This window comes from Paramisgurnus dabryanus, chromosome 7 (assembly GCF_030506205.2).
Source record: "Paramisgurnus dabryanus chromosome 7, PD_genome_1.1, whole genome shotgun sequence".
Classification (NCBI taxonomy): Eukaryota; Metazoa; Chordata; class Actinopteri; order Cypriniformes; family Cobitidae; genus Paramisgurnus; species Paramisgurnus dabryanus.
Genome location: NC_133343.1, coordinates 37854159 through 37874343, shown reverse-complemented (window position 1 = coordinate 37874343; position 20185 = coordinate 37854159). Strand labels below are relative to the sequence as shown.

The 20185-nt window shown below is 38.5% G+C and overlaps 1 protein-coding gene across 10 annotated transcripts in view; it reads right to left on the bottom strand.

Annotated features, from left to right (window-relative positions):
• foxp1b (forkhead box P1b) overlaps positions 1–20185 on the bottom strand; it is a 234659-nt gene that overhangs the window by 8247 nt on the left and 206227 nt on the right. For all 10 annotated transcript variants that reach the window (XM_065279803.2, XM_065279797.2, XM_065279796.2 and 7 more), the window contains 8 exons: positions 14686–14773; positions 12336–12419; positions 8834–9038; positions 7650–7726; positions 6853–6954; positions 4301–4422; positions 3063–3132; positions 1169–1335 (listed from right to left, as the gene is read on the bottom strand). In XM_065279803.2, the coding sequence (XP_065135875.2) occupies positions 1169–1335; positions 3063–3132; positions 4301–4422; positions 6853–6954; positions 7650–7726; positions 8834–9038; positions 12336–12419; positions 14686–14773 (915 nt within the window). The remainder of the gene's footprint in view (positions 1–1168; positions 1336–3062; positions 3133–4300; positions 4423–6852; positions 6955–7649; positions 7727–8833; positions 9039–12335; positions 12420–14685; positions 14774–20185) is intronic.

Here is a 20185-nt window from a genome sequence, read left to right as displayed (position 1 = left end):
ATACAATTAATTTTGATCACTATAACATTGCAAAAACAACAAATCTAAATTCTGGCAAGGTGGTCTAAGACTTTTGCACAGTACTGTATATTTTTCAGTTATTTGAATAATTTGATAAAAAATATAATAATTGCACTTTGCAAACTATATCCACATGCTATATGCTCACAATATTTTCGAGTTGTGACCCAGATATCCATCTATATCATATTCACCTTGTCCCTAGTGAATTCCCATCCTTTTTTACTCTTCATACAGCTCATGTTTGGGCAATACTAGCGGATGCCTGGAGAGATGAGAGGCAGGCAGCCTTAGAGCAAACAACCGCCATCCTGTTTCTCTATATCCTGCTGATTGGGCAGACCTGCAGCTATGTTACCTACCATTAGCACTTCTCCAACCCACATCTTCATGAGTTCATTATCCTGCCGTTTCTCTCGAAAACCATTTTGCTGATATTTCACAGAGACTGTAATAAATCTCGTCGGGCAACAAATCACCACTTTATCCTCCAACATCTGGAAGCCATGTCGTCTGTGGCGTATTATTTTAAGCTTCAAACAACGCGGCGGTCCCTCCCGTACAACAAGTGTATGGGGAGCTGTGGTTTCCAAACCCGACCGCAGCGCAGCTACATGGAAATATTGGAGCTTTTTGTCTGGTTTAATTGCGGCCCACCACCCCCCTTAGCCCGAACGTTTTGTGGACGTGCTGCAAGTCCTGTTTGGGCACAGCTCTGTCATCTTCTATTCACGACTTCTGTAAATATTTAGGCAATAATTAGGGAGGAACTTTGCACAGCGTGCCACACACTATTGACCCGTAATAAAAGCCGGTTTATAAACTTCTCCTTGAAATAACACCGAAAGACACCATTTTCTTTACGAGCTCCCCCAGCACAGAAACCTTCCAAAGGTGGGGCTTCCTTTTTTAAAGACTCTCAAGCACAATTCACAATTCGTACTTCCTCTGTAATTATCTATATAATATTTTAAGAACGGCTAAACATGCATGAAACCCTACAGTGAAAACAATTTTAAACCCCTGTGACCTTGTAAAAAAAATTGTATGAGCGCTGTCCCGCACCCTAATGATGCCTGGACGTCTCCCTTATCTCGGTTACGCATACGCACACTCATTACGTGAAGGTAGGATGCGAGCCACTCACATAGTTGGCAGGGGCGAGCGTCCAGGGCTGCTGTCACTACCGTTGCTGTTCCCGTGGTCCATGGCCCCATTCATTTCCTCTCGGATGACGCTGGCAAGCGAGTTAAGAGTGGGACTTCCGATGGAAGCGGTAGTGTATAGAGGTATGTTGTTCTCTGCCATCGAAGCCTAAAAATTAGGTAAAGAATGGAGGAGAGGTAAGCACAACATGCATCTTTATAATGGAGAGATACCTAAGCTTACCCAAAACCGGCCTTTAGTACCTTGAGGTCTTCTTTAGCTTTAAAAACTTCGTATTATGTCATGATGTGTAATTTTGAAGATGTATTACTGACGCTTTAGATAATTTAAACTTCTCGGCTGCCACAAAAGATTATGGGATATATAGTTGTGTCAAGGATGCCTGACACTTAAGCCGAAGGTGTACTAGGGATGTGCGCGGCGTCCGCATGACGTCATTTTCGTCATCAGGACAGTCTGCATCGATAGCGCAAGCAAATGTTGAGACAGGACACTGCACTACAAACAATTACACAAAGGCAATAGACAGCATTTGCGCATACACCATCGTCTTTTCTTCATTTATTTTCACTTTTTCCAAGAACAGAAAGCTGTGGAACACTTTTGTCACCATAATGTTTGATTTCTGTTCTTTGTTTTCTTCTTGTTCGCTCAAAACTTTATTTGCAGTAGTGGATTCGCAACTTTTCATCATCTGTCCTAATTTTTTTTAATGTACTGTAAAAAAATCAGTGCTGCGCTGATGGCCTGGTAGACTAATAATTTGAATAAGAAATCATTTGTATTGCGTATACGTGTCCAACGCGGCCATCCGCGTGTAGCCGCGAGGAGTATACTTGGAAAGCTATGCGGACCTGTGGGACGCGGAAAAAAGTATATCACGGTCCTTTAAAAGTTTTGCCGTTCTTCAACAAAATTATACCAACTAAATTGGAGTCAACATTAACAGTGTACATAAATGTAATTACAACCAATACAAAGCTACTTAACTCGTTAATTAAGAGAAAACGCTTCCTTGCCAATGACAAGTTTTTCCGTAATACCGCTATAATCCACCATGCTCTTCCAAAACTTATAAAACCCAGAAGTATCGCAATAGGGCAAACAGTTGTATGTCCGTGTACGTTTTGAGGATCGCTTTGAATCTGATACAAACTGAACAAAAGTCCTTCACAAAAATGGAATTACCTCAGCTTTTTGCTCAAAACTTGGTGTTTTTGAAGACACCTACCCATATTTGAGAGGTGATAAAAAGAGAACAAATGAAGGTAGGATGAAACTTTTTTGTTTGAAAGCAGAGGGTCTGTTCTTTCATTCGATATATTAAATGTTTATATATTTAATGAAGAACATTTTCTGAAAGGCTTTCAACTGTTGTGAAAATCATGAAAAATGCTGGGGCTGGCTGGCAACTTAAAAAAAAAATGCTGGCGGGGAAGGAGTTAATCTTTTAATTAGGGCTGTGCAAAAATATTGATACAGCTAACTATCGTGAATTTTTTCACGATAGTGTATCGATATTTCTATCTCTACTATCGGTATAAAAAACATAAAATCCCTCTGTATGCGTCAAACAACCTCCTCCGCCGCTGTAGTTGCCAATCGGCCAAAAATTAGTTGGTGTGAGAAAATGCCAGAAAATTTAAAATACCTGCAGCTTTCAAAGCCGATGTGTGGAAGTACTTTGGCTTTTTTTTTTGAAAATCGTTTTTTGTCATTTATCGCAATGTGTACCGCAACGCAATGTGTTGTATCGTATCGCGAGGCCCTTGCCATTACCCAGCCCTACTTTTACTACCATCATGATCTGAAAATCATAGCAGCAAACAAACCGAATAAAATCTTATGGATGATAATATTGAGAGTGGATTTACCTGGAAAGCTGCAGAAAGGGCGGGACCGTATCCCAAAGTGGTATGGATGTTCTTAACAAGAGCTGGAGTTCTGAAAAGATAAATATATAAACACATTTTCAGCTTGGAAGCATCATAAAATGGCACAGTGCTTTATTAACTTAAACTGAGCTTAAAGTTAATGATCAGAGAGAGTTTAAGTCACTCAACATGAAGGCTATCCTGCGTGCTTAACACCAGTATTGGTCTACTGGATGCATTGATTTTACACTGAAGTCAGTATTTAGAGTCCAATCCGATTTCCAATGAAACCCAATAGCAAAATCAATACATGGCACTGAACTATCAAAAGCTCTTTAACATCATAGCTCTGTTCCAAAACTTGAGCTTCCTAAATAGGTGTCATGCATGATGCCGCCTAGAAAGCAACCTCATTTAGCCCAAATACTATGGCAGCATTACATGTATCTTTCAATAGGAGGCCAATCCCAGAATGCACTGCAATAAATTCATCGCTACAAGCTTAAGCTTAGTGCAAATTATAAATGCACATTAGGTCTGTCTATATAGGCTGCAAGGGAGACCGCAAGGTTTTGGACCAGAGCTTATATATGTATGTGTTTAATTTTATATGATTATATACTGAATCTAAACAGATTTGATCATCACATATCATACACTCAACACTCATATATAAGCAAACACCAAAAGCGTAAGACATGAGTAAGGATGAGTAAGTGCACAGAGGCAAAGCATGCAGGGTCATGACAGGAGGGGGCGGGGCAGAGGGCGGTGCTTACTGTACAAGAAGCTCATCAAAGCTTTCATCCACCGCATGCTTCCTGGGACGACCTCGTTGTATGTGACGGCCGCGTTTAAACTCTTCGTCGTCTACGGTCCAAAAGGACCCAAAGTCATCCTCAACTCTTACAAAGCATTTATGCAGGGACAGATTGGTGCGCACAGCACCCTGGAAAAGCGGAGAGGGGCAGCAAGCAAGCAGAAACGGATGCAGCAACCACAGACAGACAGACACAGACAGACAGACAGAGATATGAAATGGATATATGAATAAGCACAAGGGACTGGGGGTTACGATGCACACATAGCCAGCACATAACTCACAGAGATGCACGCTAAAGCTAGCAGGGGGACAATGGGCGGCACAGCACAGACAATGACATGGAGCCCATCAATCTACGCCACGAGACGTAGGTTTGGTCAGTCAAGCTATGCGGGGGTGGAGCTTGAACACCTACCCGCTGATCTTTTGCGGCCTTCTCTTTTGGAACTCTAGTTCGTCGACGGTCCATACCGCCCCTTTAACGTTCTCTACCCGCACAAAACACTTGTGAAGACTAAGGTTATGCCGCACTGCGTTCTGCAGTTGGTGTAAGAAAAAGAGAAAAGGCCATGAGTGCTAAAAATTCAATCATTTAGTATAGAAAAATCACACCATATTATATAACATTTCATTTATTAAAGGGTTGATACACCCCAAAATGAAAACAAAATAAGATCTGATCACCCTCATTAATCCTTCGTTTTAAAAATGCTTGGATCATACACCTTAAAATCTTAAGTATCAACATAAAAAACATCAAAATAATTTAAGTATTACCTAAAAAAAGTAAAACTCTGTATTAAATTAATTTTAAATTAAAATATGGACTACTAACAAATTTCCATCACATTCTGATAAACAGACTCTATGGCACTTATGACTTCTGAAGCTGAACAATAAAGGAAACAGATGCAATTCAAACATGCTTAACTCTGCTGTTTTGTCATTTACCCTTTCATTTGGCCATTTGTGCAATTTGCAAGCGATATTTAGTAAATAAAGCCTTCATTGATTGATGGAGGCATGTGTGTGTGTTGACACTGCAATGCTTTATCATTACGCTGCCGCGGAAGTCACAGATAGTTCATCATTCTCTGCCTCGGTTCAAAAACGGGAACTGAAAACGCTTGAGTTAAATGCCAATAAAGCTTCTGCCAAGAGAAAACATCCTACTCAAATGACCAGATTTCCCCTTAAACTGTTGAAATCCATCCAGAGAAAACCAAAAAACACTTACAAAATAAATCCAAATGAAAAGGGGTTCTCATCCAAAAAGATAATTTAGTTTAAAAAAAAAAATTAGTTGGAAAAACTTGCTTTCTCAAGGTAATTTGAACTTTGATGAGTAAATTGCATTGGACAAAGGGTACAAAACAATCTTTACATGATCCACAATGTTTGTATTCCAGAAGGCTGGGGATGTTTGGAGCAATTCAGAGGTTTTATTTTCATTATGCTATTATATTTAATCATCTTAATATATTAATACAGAAATGTTTGCTTGCCAGAATTACAGTTTGGAAAAATAACAAATATATTCAGTAGTGGGCAAAAGTGATGATCTTCACTAATTATTCAAATATTTTATTCAAAATGCATTGCAGATGTTGTATGCATGTTGCATTGGTGTGTTCGGAGTACAAACCAGGGCTCAACATAAAGGACTGCCCGGTTGCCCAGGGCAAGCGTGAGAGACGTTCGGGCCAGTAAAAAGTATTGTCACTTACCCGATTGGGCCAGTGCTTCACCCTCAGTCACTAATATATATTTTCATCAATGTATATTATTTAACATCTTGGAAGCAGACATTTACTGGGGTAAAACACAACAAAAGAAACAATGCAATATTTTGCAGAGTTTGCTGCCAGTTTACAGGTAAAGGAGAAAGTTGGGAATCTTTTTTCTTTGGAACATGTCTGTTGTATATGTATACAATTATACTTGACTTTTATTATTATTATTTTATTAAAATTATTATTTTTAAATATGTTACACTGACAGTTTTTTATTGGTGCCAGTGAACATTTTGGCAGGGAAAGTGAAAACCTGAACCACTGGCCCAACCGGGCAGTATAAAAAATTATTTGCGTTGAGCCCTGCAAACTGTAGTGTAGCTTTGAAAAAAAATCGAAGGAAAAAATAAACACAACATTTGTGCAAAAAAAAAAGACAATGACTACTAAATAATACCACAAAAGAGGATCTTTAAATATTAATAACAGATAATTTTTTTGTATATTCGAACAAAACCCAATGGTTGATTCAATGGTTCTCAAACTGGGGGCCGCGAGATGGTGCCAGGGGGGTGCCCCAGTTTTATGACATTTTATAAAATACATTAATTTAGCATAAATCCTGTGTACTGAAACCTCAGAAAAATAAGGCTACTAACCAACAGCAATATGTTGTATAATTTAATATATTTCGTTAAATTAAAATTATGAAGTTTTAGAATGTTTTGTGTCATACATTTTCTTTTGGGGGGCCAAAAAGGGGCCGCATGCCGAAAAAGTTTGAGAACCACTCCCATATAATACACTGCCGTTAGCCTTTTTAAATACAAGACCTCATATTTTGCTGGTTTAATCTAACCTGATGGGCATTAAAAGCAAATATTGTACAAATTTCTTCACTTTTAATCACTACTGTACTGTATGTCCCTTTTTCATATAGGGACACTATAAGGTTAAACCACAGGACAGAAGAAGAATAGACAGGATTTGTTCAAATGTTTGTGTGTGTGTGGTCTTAAAACGCTGGGTGGTTTTTCTCTTGCCACGAGTGATTACGAGATCAATTGTCTAGCAATAAAACTTAAATATTCACAAAATTAAGTTTGTGGTTTTTGGTTACATTAGGTTTTAAAAATCTGTTTCCAAACGTTTGTAATTATTCAGCCAAATACTGAAGAAAGTCAGGACTTATTATTTAACAGCAAAAAAGAAAAAACAGGAATTGTGAGCTCACCTTCCACGTCGCTGCATTGCGTCTGAAATATGCAAACATTCGCGTGAACCAATTGTAGATCTCGTTTAGTGTTAGCTGTCTATCTGGCGACTCTAGTATTGCCTGAAAAACACACACACATACACAAATGCTGATAAGCAAAAAATTACATTTTGTTTCCGCCAAACCTGAAGCAAAACAAAGTGAGATGCACACAATATGTCAAGTTAAACATGATCTGAGAGTAACATGTAAAACACCCCCATAAATTTCCGCTCTCAGATGCGAGCTACTTTGTTTACTGAACGCTTCCTTATGCAAATGTGCCAATTTGAGTACATCCTTTTCCGTTAAACGACCAGAGCAAGAAAAACTGTTTTATATGACCAGATTATAAAGCGGTGGCAATTATCCCCAGCCCAGATTAATGCCCTGTGATCACAGATTACTGGTTCAGTCCTAATAATTGACTGGGCATCTCAAAAACGCCCCGTTCCTACTGTTGTGTGAAATGAATTCCGTAATAATCACATTGGCTGTAGCGCTTAATCAAAAGCAATTGTTATATATGGGCTTTTTGTCCTCTCGACTAACAGCAAGTGCTTTCATGCTCATTTGCTGATGGTTAATCTTGTGCTCTGCTGCTAAATTACATCGGAAATTTAACCGGGAAGATGTTGAGATTTTCATAAAAGAAGCAGTTTGTGTGAAAGATGAACTTTTATATGGCATTTGAGCGTGTTAGATGCATGTGTAATCTTAAATCTAGATGTTAGATTACTTTGCTCCAGGCGCATTAAACATGTTGAGGCTCTTACCTGTCGTATTAATGAAGCGTACGTGAAAGGAGGTCGTACTTCAGCGTTCATATAGAATTCTTTGTTCTGGACAATATCTGTTTAGATAGAGAGAAATTTTTTAAAACTAAAATACAAAGACCTGCTTACACATCACATTAGTGTTTATGTCACAACATACAGTCTTAAGTAATGAATGACAACGATATATAAATGAAGTATTTGCATGCAAAAAAGTGTGAAATCTATAGAACAGTGATCCAGAATTGAGGATCTCAAATGCAAAAGCCTCTAAACGCGTGCACCTCCATCAAAAATTAGATAATGATAATAACCGAATGCTCTTGGCACGTATTATACATTCATCAAATACTTTTGTGCGTCAAATTTGATTAATCTCTGCCTCAGGCCATACAGAAATACCGCTTGCTTGGCAAAATACATTTAGAGTTTAATGTTTCATTTACAAGAAAACATGTCAGACGCACTTAGAGGGTTTTGCATCAGAGCTCTTCAATTGCTGATAAGACAGATTAGGGGCACATTCAGGCCTACTATGCATACGTTCCCAGCCTAATTTTGTTATATGTATACAGTGTTGGGGAAAGTTACTTTTAAAAGTAAATGCATTACAATATTAAGTTACACCCAAAAAAAGTAACTAATTGCATTACTTAATTACTTTTCATGGAAAGTAATGCTTACGTCACTTTTGCGTTACTTTTGCATTACTTTTTCTTGTTTAAGGCTTAATCTCTTTCAGGCCTTGCAGGTGTTTATTATGACTGAAAAGTTCTGCATTCAGAAGTTGCATATTTCATCACAAAAATGTTGAGTTCTGGCATGCCATCTCAGTTTCTCAAACGTGTATGCATGGAGTGCATAATGTGACTAGGTTTAGTTTAATTCAGTACAACTTTTTTATATAAAATGAATTAAACTAAAAAAGTAACTTGGATTACTTTTTAAAATCGTAACTCAAATATTTATGTGTACACTTAAAAAGTAATGCGTTACTTTACTCATTACTTCAGAAAAGTAATATCATTATGTAATGCACGTCACTTGTAATCCGTTACCCCAACACTGTATGTATATCCAAAAATGAAAATGCCATAGTGAAAAAGCGTATTTTGCTGAAATGTGTGCTAAAATAAATGTAGCAATGTAGTATTTAGTAGTTTCCAAGCTAGGTGCATTCGTACCCGGAGAAATGGGCATGTTGTACTTGTCAGAGTAGCGTCTGCGCATGGGTCCCACATTGTGCAGGCTTGTGGGAGTGATAACGGAGTGGGTTTGTGAGAGCGGTGTAAGGGGTGCCGTCGGGGTGGTGGGCGTCCGGGGTAGGCTGAGGGGCGGCGAGGCTTCGGGAGCCGTCTTGGACAGGGTAACGTTGGACACCAGGTTCAGCTGAAAGACACAGAGCAAACACACATTGCAGAGCGCTGTTACTCACCACAGATGCCTGCTGATGCTAATTGTTACCACACCATCCAATCAATCTTTGTCTCGCAGAGAAGCACTGCTGGTTTTCTGGTTTATAAATATTTGTAAACACCACGCTTTCTTTCTCTCCTTCCATCGTTATGCGAGCAAATAGGGTACATCCCTCCGGTTGCCTCTTTGTTTGGTCTGCTGGCACGCTCCCAGAATCCTTTGCTCTCGCAATGTTTCTCGCTCGTGGGCGGCAGTAGCAGACTTGTTGGCTGATGGAACAAGTTTCTCACCAACCCCTAAGAGGCTCCTAATAAGCCACAGACAGAAACGGGCCAATCTACACTAATTACAAGCTCAAATTGCATTGCGAGGACCTTAATTAGTGGATACTTATGGAGGTGATGCCACAATTACACGTCACATCTGAATGACCCTCATCGCAGCGATAAGACGGTTCTTCTAGAGAAATAGTATAGCTTCCTCCTCCCTCATCAGGGCTAGTAATAATCTCTATAAGGTAAAGTAATTAACCAATGCCCTTTGAAATGGACAGTCTTGCTCCCAGCAGCCATATTGAGTCGTCAGTGTCGGATTTACTTTTTATTGGAGTGGAAAACGCAAGCCTGACCCGATGCTTCCACTATTAATTTGTAGTAATGACACACATACGTATTTCCCAACCAAACTGTTCCAGATGCTAATTCGGCAAAGGAGGTATTGTTACCGAATTAAACATGACTTTAAGGGCATTCGCGACGACGAAGGGTGGGATGGTGACAAAAATAGGCACAAAGAGGTTGTGCCAAATCTGGCTAGAGATTGTGCTGGCAAATTAATGAAATGTCAAGGCTGTCAATTGCTTTGGAGGTATCAGATGTCTGATTCTGCGCTATAATGGCACTGCTGACAGACAAGACAGCAGCAAGGCGAGTGAAAACCAACAGACAATGTTTAACATCTAACCCCCCGTCATGCGGATACGTCGCAGGCCGCGCAATTACTGCACACACTATTAACGGTCATTACCATAGAGATGCTTCATTTGATAGACAGGTACATAATAAAGAAATTTGGGGGCTGACAGAAGCTTCATCCTTGACATGGTATTGTCTGCATGCCTATCTAACCTTTTCGCCCCTTTTTGTTTGTTAATTGGTCTCTCCTGGAGTCTCGTGTGAAATTTTTATTATAAAAAAAAAGACGTAGATGCTAAAGTTTATTATGTAGTAACAGTTATAATGCAAAATAGCTGTATTACTGTCATTTGCATAATATTAAAATAGCATCTAATAAATATTTGTTTTCATACTATTTTTATTGATACATAAACTTTCTACTAGGAGCACACAATAATAAAAAAACTGACTAAAACACAAAAAGCGTCTCGGTTTTGGCTGAATGTTTCGCATAGTATGCATTTATGCTCTCTCTGTGCGCATCAGCCTGCTTTGTTATCCATATTCCTAAGGCACAACAAGTCAGTAACCTCCACAATAGGCCAGACAGGCTGGTAATGGTCCTCCTTTTGTTTCTCGTACCATTTGGGTGCTCCCCAGCCCGCCCGCAAAATGACACTTCAGACAGAAAATAATTAAATGGTAATTGGTGATCTAATTATACTGGCTTTGACTTGCCAAGCTGCAATGGAAAAACAGAAGACAAGCTACTAACAAAAGCTAAACAAACAGCGGAAAAAATCTGTTGTTTAATTGTGGACAATGTAAAGGTCAAACTACAGACGGGAACGCTTGGCAACACCCTCATTCCTAAACACAAACATGCGAATGCGCAAACATGCACAGGTAAAAAAACAGAGGAAATTTGGGTCAGTAAGGGATTGGCAGTCATATAACAAATTGCATTTTTTTTATTTGATTATACGTAAAATTGTAAATAGCTACATAAATTAAACGTGTTAAGTTTTACACTTTGCCCTCATTGGAGGGCATGTAAACGCAACATACCACTAACTCAGCAAGACTTTTTATTGAATAAATGCCCGACAATAAAACATATACCCTTGCGGAAAGACAAAAATAGCATCTGAAAAAAAGGTTTAATTGTAAGGCTCAAAGCCATCAGCGTCTCAAACTGCTTTTCATATACAAACGTTGCCTTGTCAGACGGTCCGTACGAACACTAATCCAAACAATCAGCGTGTGTGACAGAGGCAAAGCTTTTGTGAATTAACTATTGTCAGCTGCTGTCTCAGGACGCTATCTCCGGCCCCTGAGCACCACAGGGCCCCCGAACAGCAAATAAATGATCAGCGTGTTCAGGAGACTAAACGGTCTCTCGAACACTTCACCAAATCTTGGTTATCGTAATGTCTGCCAAAATACCTTACTACACTACGATGGTTATTTTAAACTAAAGTAAAACTTTACAATTTTTGCTTTGTTTATCAGTCGTTGTACGATGCGCCGGTTGGTTCCGCCCCTCCTCCACCGTGATTGGATGGCCGTGTGATAATTGACATTGACGAGCTGAGCTTTTTACCCAAAGTTGAATATTTTTCAACTCTCCGCGAGTGCCGGCTTTCATCACAGGTAAAAAAATTCTAGCTGCTGGCTTTCTTGAAACGCAGAGCTTCTGTTGGAAACAATTGAAAACATACGGCGGCCACGGGCATAAAAGTTTTGATGTGCACGCCCCCTTACTGTGGTAAAATCTGGTAAAGGTACACACACAGGGTATTACACAACACAGGCCTACAGGCCATATTTTTTATGAATAATTGCAGAATAATTTGGCTGCAGCTTCAAGCAAAATGCTTTTCAATGACATGAACAGCTTAACATCTCATGAACATCTGTCACCTAAAGGAAACTCACAAAATGTTGGAAATTCTCACAAACGTAGAAACATAGTAACTCTCAATCTATATACAGACACGGCACACTTTAAAAGTATGAACATTTCCATCAAACTTTTAAATTTGAGACACTAAACATTTCTGAAATTGTGATATTATGTATTAAACTGTTTGTTTGGGTTGAAGTTGTGCATCTCGAGAAATTAATTAATCTTTAAATGTATTATCACAAAATTAAGTTTACTAAAACGGGGTTGTGGCTCATGTTAGCTAACTAGGCATGCACGTATCACTTCAAAGATCCACCAGAAAAAGTACATTATGCGGGTGCATACTACTTTTAACATTCTTATCTCGCACACTATTTAGGACGGACAGGGTGCAAACTGTGACAGTAAGAGAAACGGGAACGATGGAAAAGAGAGAAACGGTAAGATGACAGGAGTGCTACTCACTGGCTGTGGGGTGGATTTGGGCTCTGTAGACTTCACGTGCAGATGTGTCATCATGGCTTGGAGACGCTCTTTGTCTTTTGCTAACTTTAATGAGCACAAAGAAGAAAAAACTGTTAAGACATTTTTGTATTCACATGCATGATGTCATCAAAGAAATAATAAACAACCCCTTGAGCCGAGGCTAATCCACAACACTGTACTTTTATTCAAGATGTATTTACAAAGAACATGCCCTTAAACTTTAGTACTAATACCCATGACACACTATTTAAAACTGCATGTTACAAAAGAAACAAGCAAGCCCTTAGTCACGGTAAACGTGAACAAAAGCGTATCTACACCTGAGGACCAAGATCTCTTCCTCAACCCTTTGTCACTCTTTCTTTTTGTGCTTTACCACATTAAAGAACCAAACAAAACCCAACTTTAAAGTTTAAAGGCTTTACTGGCATCATCACAAACCTTTACATAAAAGGCCAAATTTATTTGTAGCGTTGAGCATTTAAATAGGGTATAAATGGCAGATGAACGTGCGGATTAAGAGCTGAATCATTTCACTTTGATGCCTGGGGTGAATTTTCCCAGCGTGCCGAGTGTTCTAGGTGCGCTACATTCAACATTACTCGTCTTGGGCTTTACTTGACTTGACTTGTTCTAGCTTATGCACACTTTTATTTAGCAGTATCACAAATTTGTATTAAAGACAGAAAATGTGAAGAAGAAGAGGAAACCCATATAGGACCACAGCTTGATATCTTAACTGTTAAAGGATTAGTCAAATTTCTTTTAAAAAATCCAGATAATTTACTTACCACCATGTCATCCAAAATGTTGATGTCTTTCTTTGTTCAGTCGAGAAGAAAAACATTCCAGGATTTTTCTCATTTTAATGGACTTTGATGGATCCCAACACTTAACACTTAACTCAACACTTAACAGTTTTTTTCAACGGAGTTTCAAAGGATCCCAAATGAGGCATAAGGGTCTTATCTAGTGAATTGATTGTCATTTTTGACAATAAAAATAAAAATATGCACTTTTAAACCAAAACTTCTCGTCTATCTCCGGTGTGATGCGCCAGCGCGACCTCACGTAATACGTCATCACGTCAAGAGGTCATGGATGACGTATGCGAAACTACGCACCAGTGTTTACGAGTGCGGAGAAAGAGGACCGTTTCGACGTTGGTGTATGTCAAATGATACTAATTAATGTCTTTGTGTCAGTTTATTGTTTAAAATGGTCCGCAAATGTGCGTTTCATATGCATATTTTTTTTTTCTTGTCAAAAATGACAATCGTTTCGCTAGATGAGACCCTTATGCCTCGTTTTGGATTGTTTAGAGTCCTTTGAAAAAAACTGTTAAGTGTTGCGTTAAGTGTTAAGTGTTGGGGTCCATTAAAGTCCGTTAAAATGAGAAAAATCCTGGAATGTTTTCCATAAAAAAAAAAAAATATTCTCGACTGAACAAAGAAAGACATCAACATTTTGGATGACATGATGGTGAGTAAACTATCTGGATTTTTTAAGAAAATTTACTTATCTTTTAAACAACACACTGTAAAAAAATACTTTGCTGCCTTCATTTTTTGTTGAATCAACTCAGATGTACAAGTCATTTCAACTTACTATTATTTATTTTGACTAGAGATGAGTTGTTATAATTACAGGTGAGTTGTTATAACTATACAATTAAGTTGACATTTCTCAATTATATTTTATAAGTTGTGACAACTAATCTCTGTTGACATGTCTTGAAAATCTGAGTTAATTTAACAAAACATTTTAAGGCAGCAAAGTACTTTTTACAGTGCAGCACAAAAGGTTTATTACTTCTATCATACAAAGTCCAAGTGAGAAACAGAGTCACCGTTCCTCTTAAAAAAAAAAAACCTACAACACTGTACATGCCCAGCTCTATGGCCGTGAAAGCTATTAAGAAAGTATTTATGTGTATTTTCAGGCGATGCAACATAGCCAACTACATTAGTTGATCAATTCATTGTAAAGCCTAGAAAAACTCTGCATTGTTACTGCGTGGTTTTTCACAAAGTGTTTTATTGTGGTGCCAAATAGTTAAAAGTCATAAACGACTTTAAAACCCAGTAAAATTGGAAATGTAATTATCTTGTGGAGTTTGCCTCAGGGCACTCCATATATCTCTGCCTGGCTGTCATGCGTACATAACACATTTTTAATGACTGGTTACTCACAAATGTACAAAATAATTTCATTTTTATCCCTCCCTCCTCTATCTCTTAACTCCTTGAAAGCGCGCGCGCGCGAGAGAGAGAGTGAGTACAAGTAAAATGTCGGAAGAAACCTGAACGAGGAATGATGAGAAACTTACCTGCAGTTCCAGCTGCTGAACTACTTGCATCTGTACCCGACACTGCGCTGTGCTCCTGTCATCCAGAGCATGTTCATTATTCAGATGTCTACAGAGAAAAAGAGAGAGATAGAGAAAGTGAGAGAAGAGCAGGAATGGCCTTCATTTTAAGCATCATATTTTATAGCCGCCTATTAAACATTTGATAAAACTTTCATGGTAAAATATTGAATTACATTATCTGCACATTCTGCAGGGCACTCATTTATTTCTCCATATTGGAAAAGTGAAAATGGCCCGAGATGCACGCGTGCTAAAATGACAAGTAAATAAAGCTGTGTCCACACATCCAAAATATCAAATTTCTCAAACACAAATGAAGAGTGCTCTAACAAGATCTCTGCATTACTGGAAACAGAAGCACTTTTTAAATAGCTCATGCATAATGCATGAATTGGCCGCATGCATGCACACCTAAAGAAACATTAAGTTGAACAGATGGCAGAAGTGCCTTGGCAAACTCAGGTAAAAACATTGAAATTATAAAGTGTCCGATATGCACTTTGCGCTTTCAAAATTAAATGGATTTTTCTTATTTTTGCTTCAGTTAATTGTGTCATCTAGATTAAAGGATGAAGCCAGGACGAAAAAGCCAAAGGACAACAAGGAGAAGAGATTGAATCTGTCATAAACTTGAATTATGAATATAATTATGCATGATTATTTTATGCCGCCAAGATCTCTCCCCTTTTTTATTCCCCCTCACATTTATAACTAATCTAAATAAGTAGCTGGGCCTCAGCAAAGCGGGCCAAGCTTTCCTTTTTATACCTCTCTTTTTTTGTGGTGATTTATATAAAATGGCGAAGATAAGGAGAGAAATATGATTGGAGGATTTTTATCAGCGCTAGCATGAATTATAGCTTGAAAATGCTTATGCAGCGGCATTTCATTAATCATTTAATCATAATCCGTGCAGAATGTTTGAACTGATTTCACAAATACCCTTTCATTTCAGTACTTCATTATGCCCGCTAATGGATGCAATATATTATATATATCATAAATTATATCGCATCTTCGCTGACCCTGTAGGTCGCTGTCACCAGTAGGTCGCTGCTGAAACAGAATGACGGCGAAGAATAGCGCATCTACCCGCATGTATGGTTACTGTCTCCCACTGCAAATCAAAGTCGCACCTGTGCAGGGGCAGAGACAAGAGGAGCCAGAAGTGATGCTGATGGGCTAATAAATTGAACAGGGTGGCATGACATGATGGCAGTCGCGACATTAATAAGAATAAAGACAACATAGTGGCGCGGTGCAAATACGTTTGAAAACAGGACATCTTTGATAGCACTTGTGCTCGGTTTTGACTTCGGAAGTGGAGCACTCAACCTTGACAGAGTAATGATCTAAACATACCTAAAAATGCTGTCTGTTTTGACCATATAAAGATGTAAGCAGTTAAGACTATTTGAATTAAACGTTTCGTAATAATAACACAAGGATTATGGCGACAGTAAATCAGCACCTTGTTTAGTACTACACCATGTTTGTTTTCATTTTCAACATTAATCAACTAAAAACAAGTTGCTTTTGATGTCAGGGTAGGTCTTGAAAGGGATCATGTAAACAACCACCCAACATTTCATTTGTGCAAAGATAAAATAACCAGGACGTCTCGGCCAACGCTGCTGATTTTCAATGAACGCGGCTGGACGTGACATGCTTAGGAATGCGTAGTTCATGCCACCCCGCGATCTCTTGCTTCGTCTTTTCATCCTTTGTGTTACTACGGTGGACGTTTCGGTTTCTCCTCGCCTTCTTTCCATCTAATGACATGTAGAGTCACAGTGCATAATTAATAGGAAATGAAATATTCAAATGGCCCTTAATGCAGCCCTCTCAGAAGAGCATCTTGACAAGACGAGGGAACGGCAGAAATGACGTTGGCATGTGTCACTTTTTGGACTTCAAACGAAGGCTTGTTTTAAAAGCTTTCTGGCAGGATGACAGTCGCTAATGTAAATGGCCACAATAAAACAAGTTAAATAGGCATTACTTAAACAGTCAGCGTTTTACATAACACTGTGGTTAGCTGTCCTTTAGTCTGGGTTTTAATGAGGAGGATTGTACCCAGAAGCCCTTTCCATTGCAATGATGGCTGGGTAAACTCCATTGTTTATTCCCAAACATAAAAAAAGGCGTTACTGTTGCTACAGTACATATTTGTATGTTTGGTAGCATGTTTTTGCTTATCTTTGCATTATCAATGAATTTTATTTACTTTGATGGGTAAACATACATTTTCCAGGATGGGATTACGTGCATGGTAATGCAATGCAACACATAATGCAACATGTTTGTAAAAGGTAACCGCCAGAAACCAGTTTTAAGACTAATATGCTTAATATTTTTTGTTTTTAACTCAAACGGGTGATTCTCGCGAAATAAGACTTATGAGGTGTGATAAAAAAAGTAAATGCAAAGTAAGAGTATCAAAATAAGAAGCATACAGCTACAAACATCTCTTCATGTACTATTTTGCACATGATTTCAAATGACATCATATAAACCAATTTTGTTGATTTTTCCACATTTAAGAGGAAAATTTTCATTACCGCAACGTGTCCATGACTGGATTTGGTTTTGTTAACTTGGAAATATTTATAATTAAAAAATCTAAAAAATAAAAAGCTTCAGTGCATATTATACTATAAACATTTACAGTAAAGAAACATGTGGTATTTGGTGATCACTGGTAAATGTAGAGACAATAATAAGGAATATAAATGTGTCCAAGACCAATTTTCTCATCCTCCGCAACAATTTTCAATCATTGTTTAAGCCCTCAGGAACTAACATTTTCAAAAAAAAGATGGCTGCCAGGGAAGTTGTTCTTATCTCTCCATACGAAAAGTTTAAATTTTGTTTGTCATAGTACCTAGACAACTTTTTTAGTTCTCATTACCGAAACATGAGTTTTTAAATGCATATATTTAATGTAATATCATGTTGCGGTAATGATAATTTTTGATAATAATAATCTAAAAAAATGTAATAATTCTATAGGATTTTTTTTTAATCCTCTAAAATAATGGTTATAGTAAGTTCAGACCTTAATCTTACATGTGCAAAAAAATTGTCTTCAAGGGCTTTTTAAAAATTCTATTGCTGGACACCTTCTAAATCTGGATTTCGTGACAATCCCCCAAACTCAAACAATAAAACAACTTTAATTTTAAAAAGACAAATACAAGAAAAATGTGTCCTTTTTCGAAACAGCGATGGATGACAGCCCACCGTAGCTGACCTTTTCGAATATCGCAGCTCATGGATGCACTCACTTCTTGTAAAAGCATCCAAGTTGTTTTCTAAACCTGTGCTCCACCCTTCCTACCCTGCTGGAAAAACACGTATCACGTATACCACCGCTTCTCTTTTTATTTATTGAAACTGTTATCATCCAGTGTGACTAGGTATGCAATGTTTTCTTTTGAAGACATAATAAATATCCACATGATTTAAAACAACACCGGCGCGCATTACCGTTTGTTGCTGTTGGCTCGGGCAATGGAGATGGACGTGCCGCTAATGCGCATCTTTCCCCATAGCACCCATTTCTAGCTACCCAGAAAACTTTTATCATCCGGCTAATTTTCCTCCCTATTTCTGTTTGTGATTTCTCGGGCCGTCGGGCGGAGGATGCACATGTGGGAATGTTTAGTGCATGGACGGTTAGCACCTTCAAGCGTGCCAGCTGAACTCTCACCCAGCCTCGCTTTCACAAAGGCGGCTTTGTGGAGCGTCTCCAAATGTTTTCTCAACATGTTCCAAGCAGTTTAGGGCAGGCAAGAAAAGTAAACAAGATGTTGCCATGATAAAAACACTTGTGTAAACATCGCAGAGTGTACTTTTTAAAGTCACCCTCTCTCTCTCTCTTGCTCACCCACTCACACTTTGCAGCCCTGAAATGTTAATTTCTCTTATTCGCAATTGATGAATCATGGTTTTGGCAAATGAAAAAAAAAACAAGGAAGTGAACTGAAATTCAAAAACGTATCTGTGGTTTATTCTCCGGGCACTATTTAGACACTCGGTTGATCTTGCTCCAGAGCAGCAAACCTACTTTCTATGCTCCCAGCAGACAGAACGACTTTGCATCTCTACGTCCTTCTCCATAAGCAAACACAGATCCGAAGTAGATTATGTTATTATCTGCTAAGTGATCTGCAAAAGTGTTTACAGTGGCCGGGCCGGTTTCAAACAAGACTTCAAATAAACCATCGCGAGGAGGCCGCTTCCTGAATTGGAAACCGAGGCAGGAGTGCAGATGTGGTTCTGCACGCCGTTTGTTTTTCTCACTTTCTCTACTTGTGGGTCTCAGTGTTGGGCTTGTTTTGGTTTTAACACGGGATAATGGAACAGTGTCATATATTGTTTGGAGTGGGACTAATCCAGCCAGATACACACACAGAGTGAGGATTAAGCAAGACCAGGTTTTCTTCAGTGGGGATCAGGATGTACAGAATAAGCTGTGCACCTTAAGCTTGATCTCTATGTAGGCTGCTGTGTGTTCCCCATTGGACTTTAGAGGTAAAGGTGCAGAGTTTACTGTATGTGCTGAGACCACCGGTGTGGTATTCACCTACAATCGAAAGACAGTAATAGTGATGCTGGCCTTAGCAAACATCACTACCCTTCTAAAAACAGAGAAGGGAATGATCTGGAAGCAGACAAGGGCAATCACGCTGTACTCTCAGAATGTGGGTCATCATAGATAAACATCCCCAAGTGTTTGTTTTGGTACAAAGTGTCAGGAATCACCATGGGGACCACAGTTATCGCAGGCAGTACAGAGCCCTATGGAAAGCCACACCACAGAGAGGCCACACACCCGTCAAGAGCCCAGACCACACGGAGAAAGGAAAAATATCAAAGCGAAGAAAGTAAAAGAAACAGGAAAAAAAATAACTGGAAATACTGTGATGGGACGAACTATAACTAAGTTTGACTGAGTTGATCTTCATGAGAGCGTGATGCGTGCAAAATTCATCTTAGCATACTGGTTCCAATAAATGACTTCATATTCAATGCATAATTCCAATAGAAACTACATTTCTTAAAGGAACAGTTCACCTAATAATGTAAATTATCCCGTTTTTACCTTTATGTAATTTTCTTCTTAGATAAAAAATTATCCTTGATCTTTTCAGCATTATAATGTCATTGGAGGCGAAGGGATGGATTTTTGCATGAATATAACATATACAGTACAGGCCAAAAGTTTGGACACACTTTACTATAATGTTACCTATGATCTTAAAAATCATTTAATCTGATGATGTATGGTTCATAACTTGAAATTACATTTGTTGACAAAAATATAGCTGTGCCAAACAGATTACTTTCTGTTATTAAAAAAATAAAATTTTATTTTACAATAATCTTTTTGAAATAGATAACTTGCACTGAATATTGAAGAAAAAGCAGCCAATAAGAGCCCGGATTAAATGTT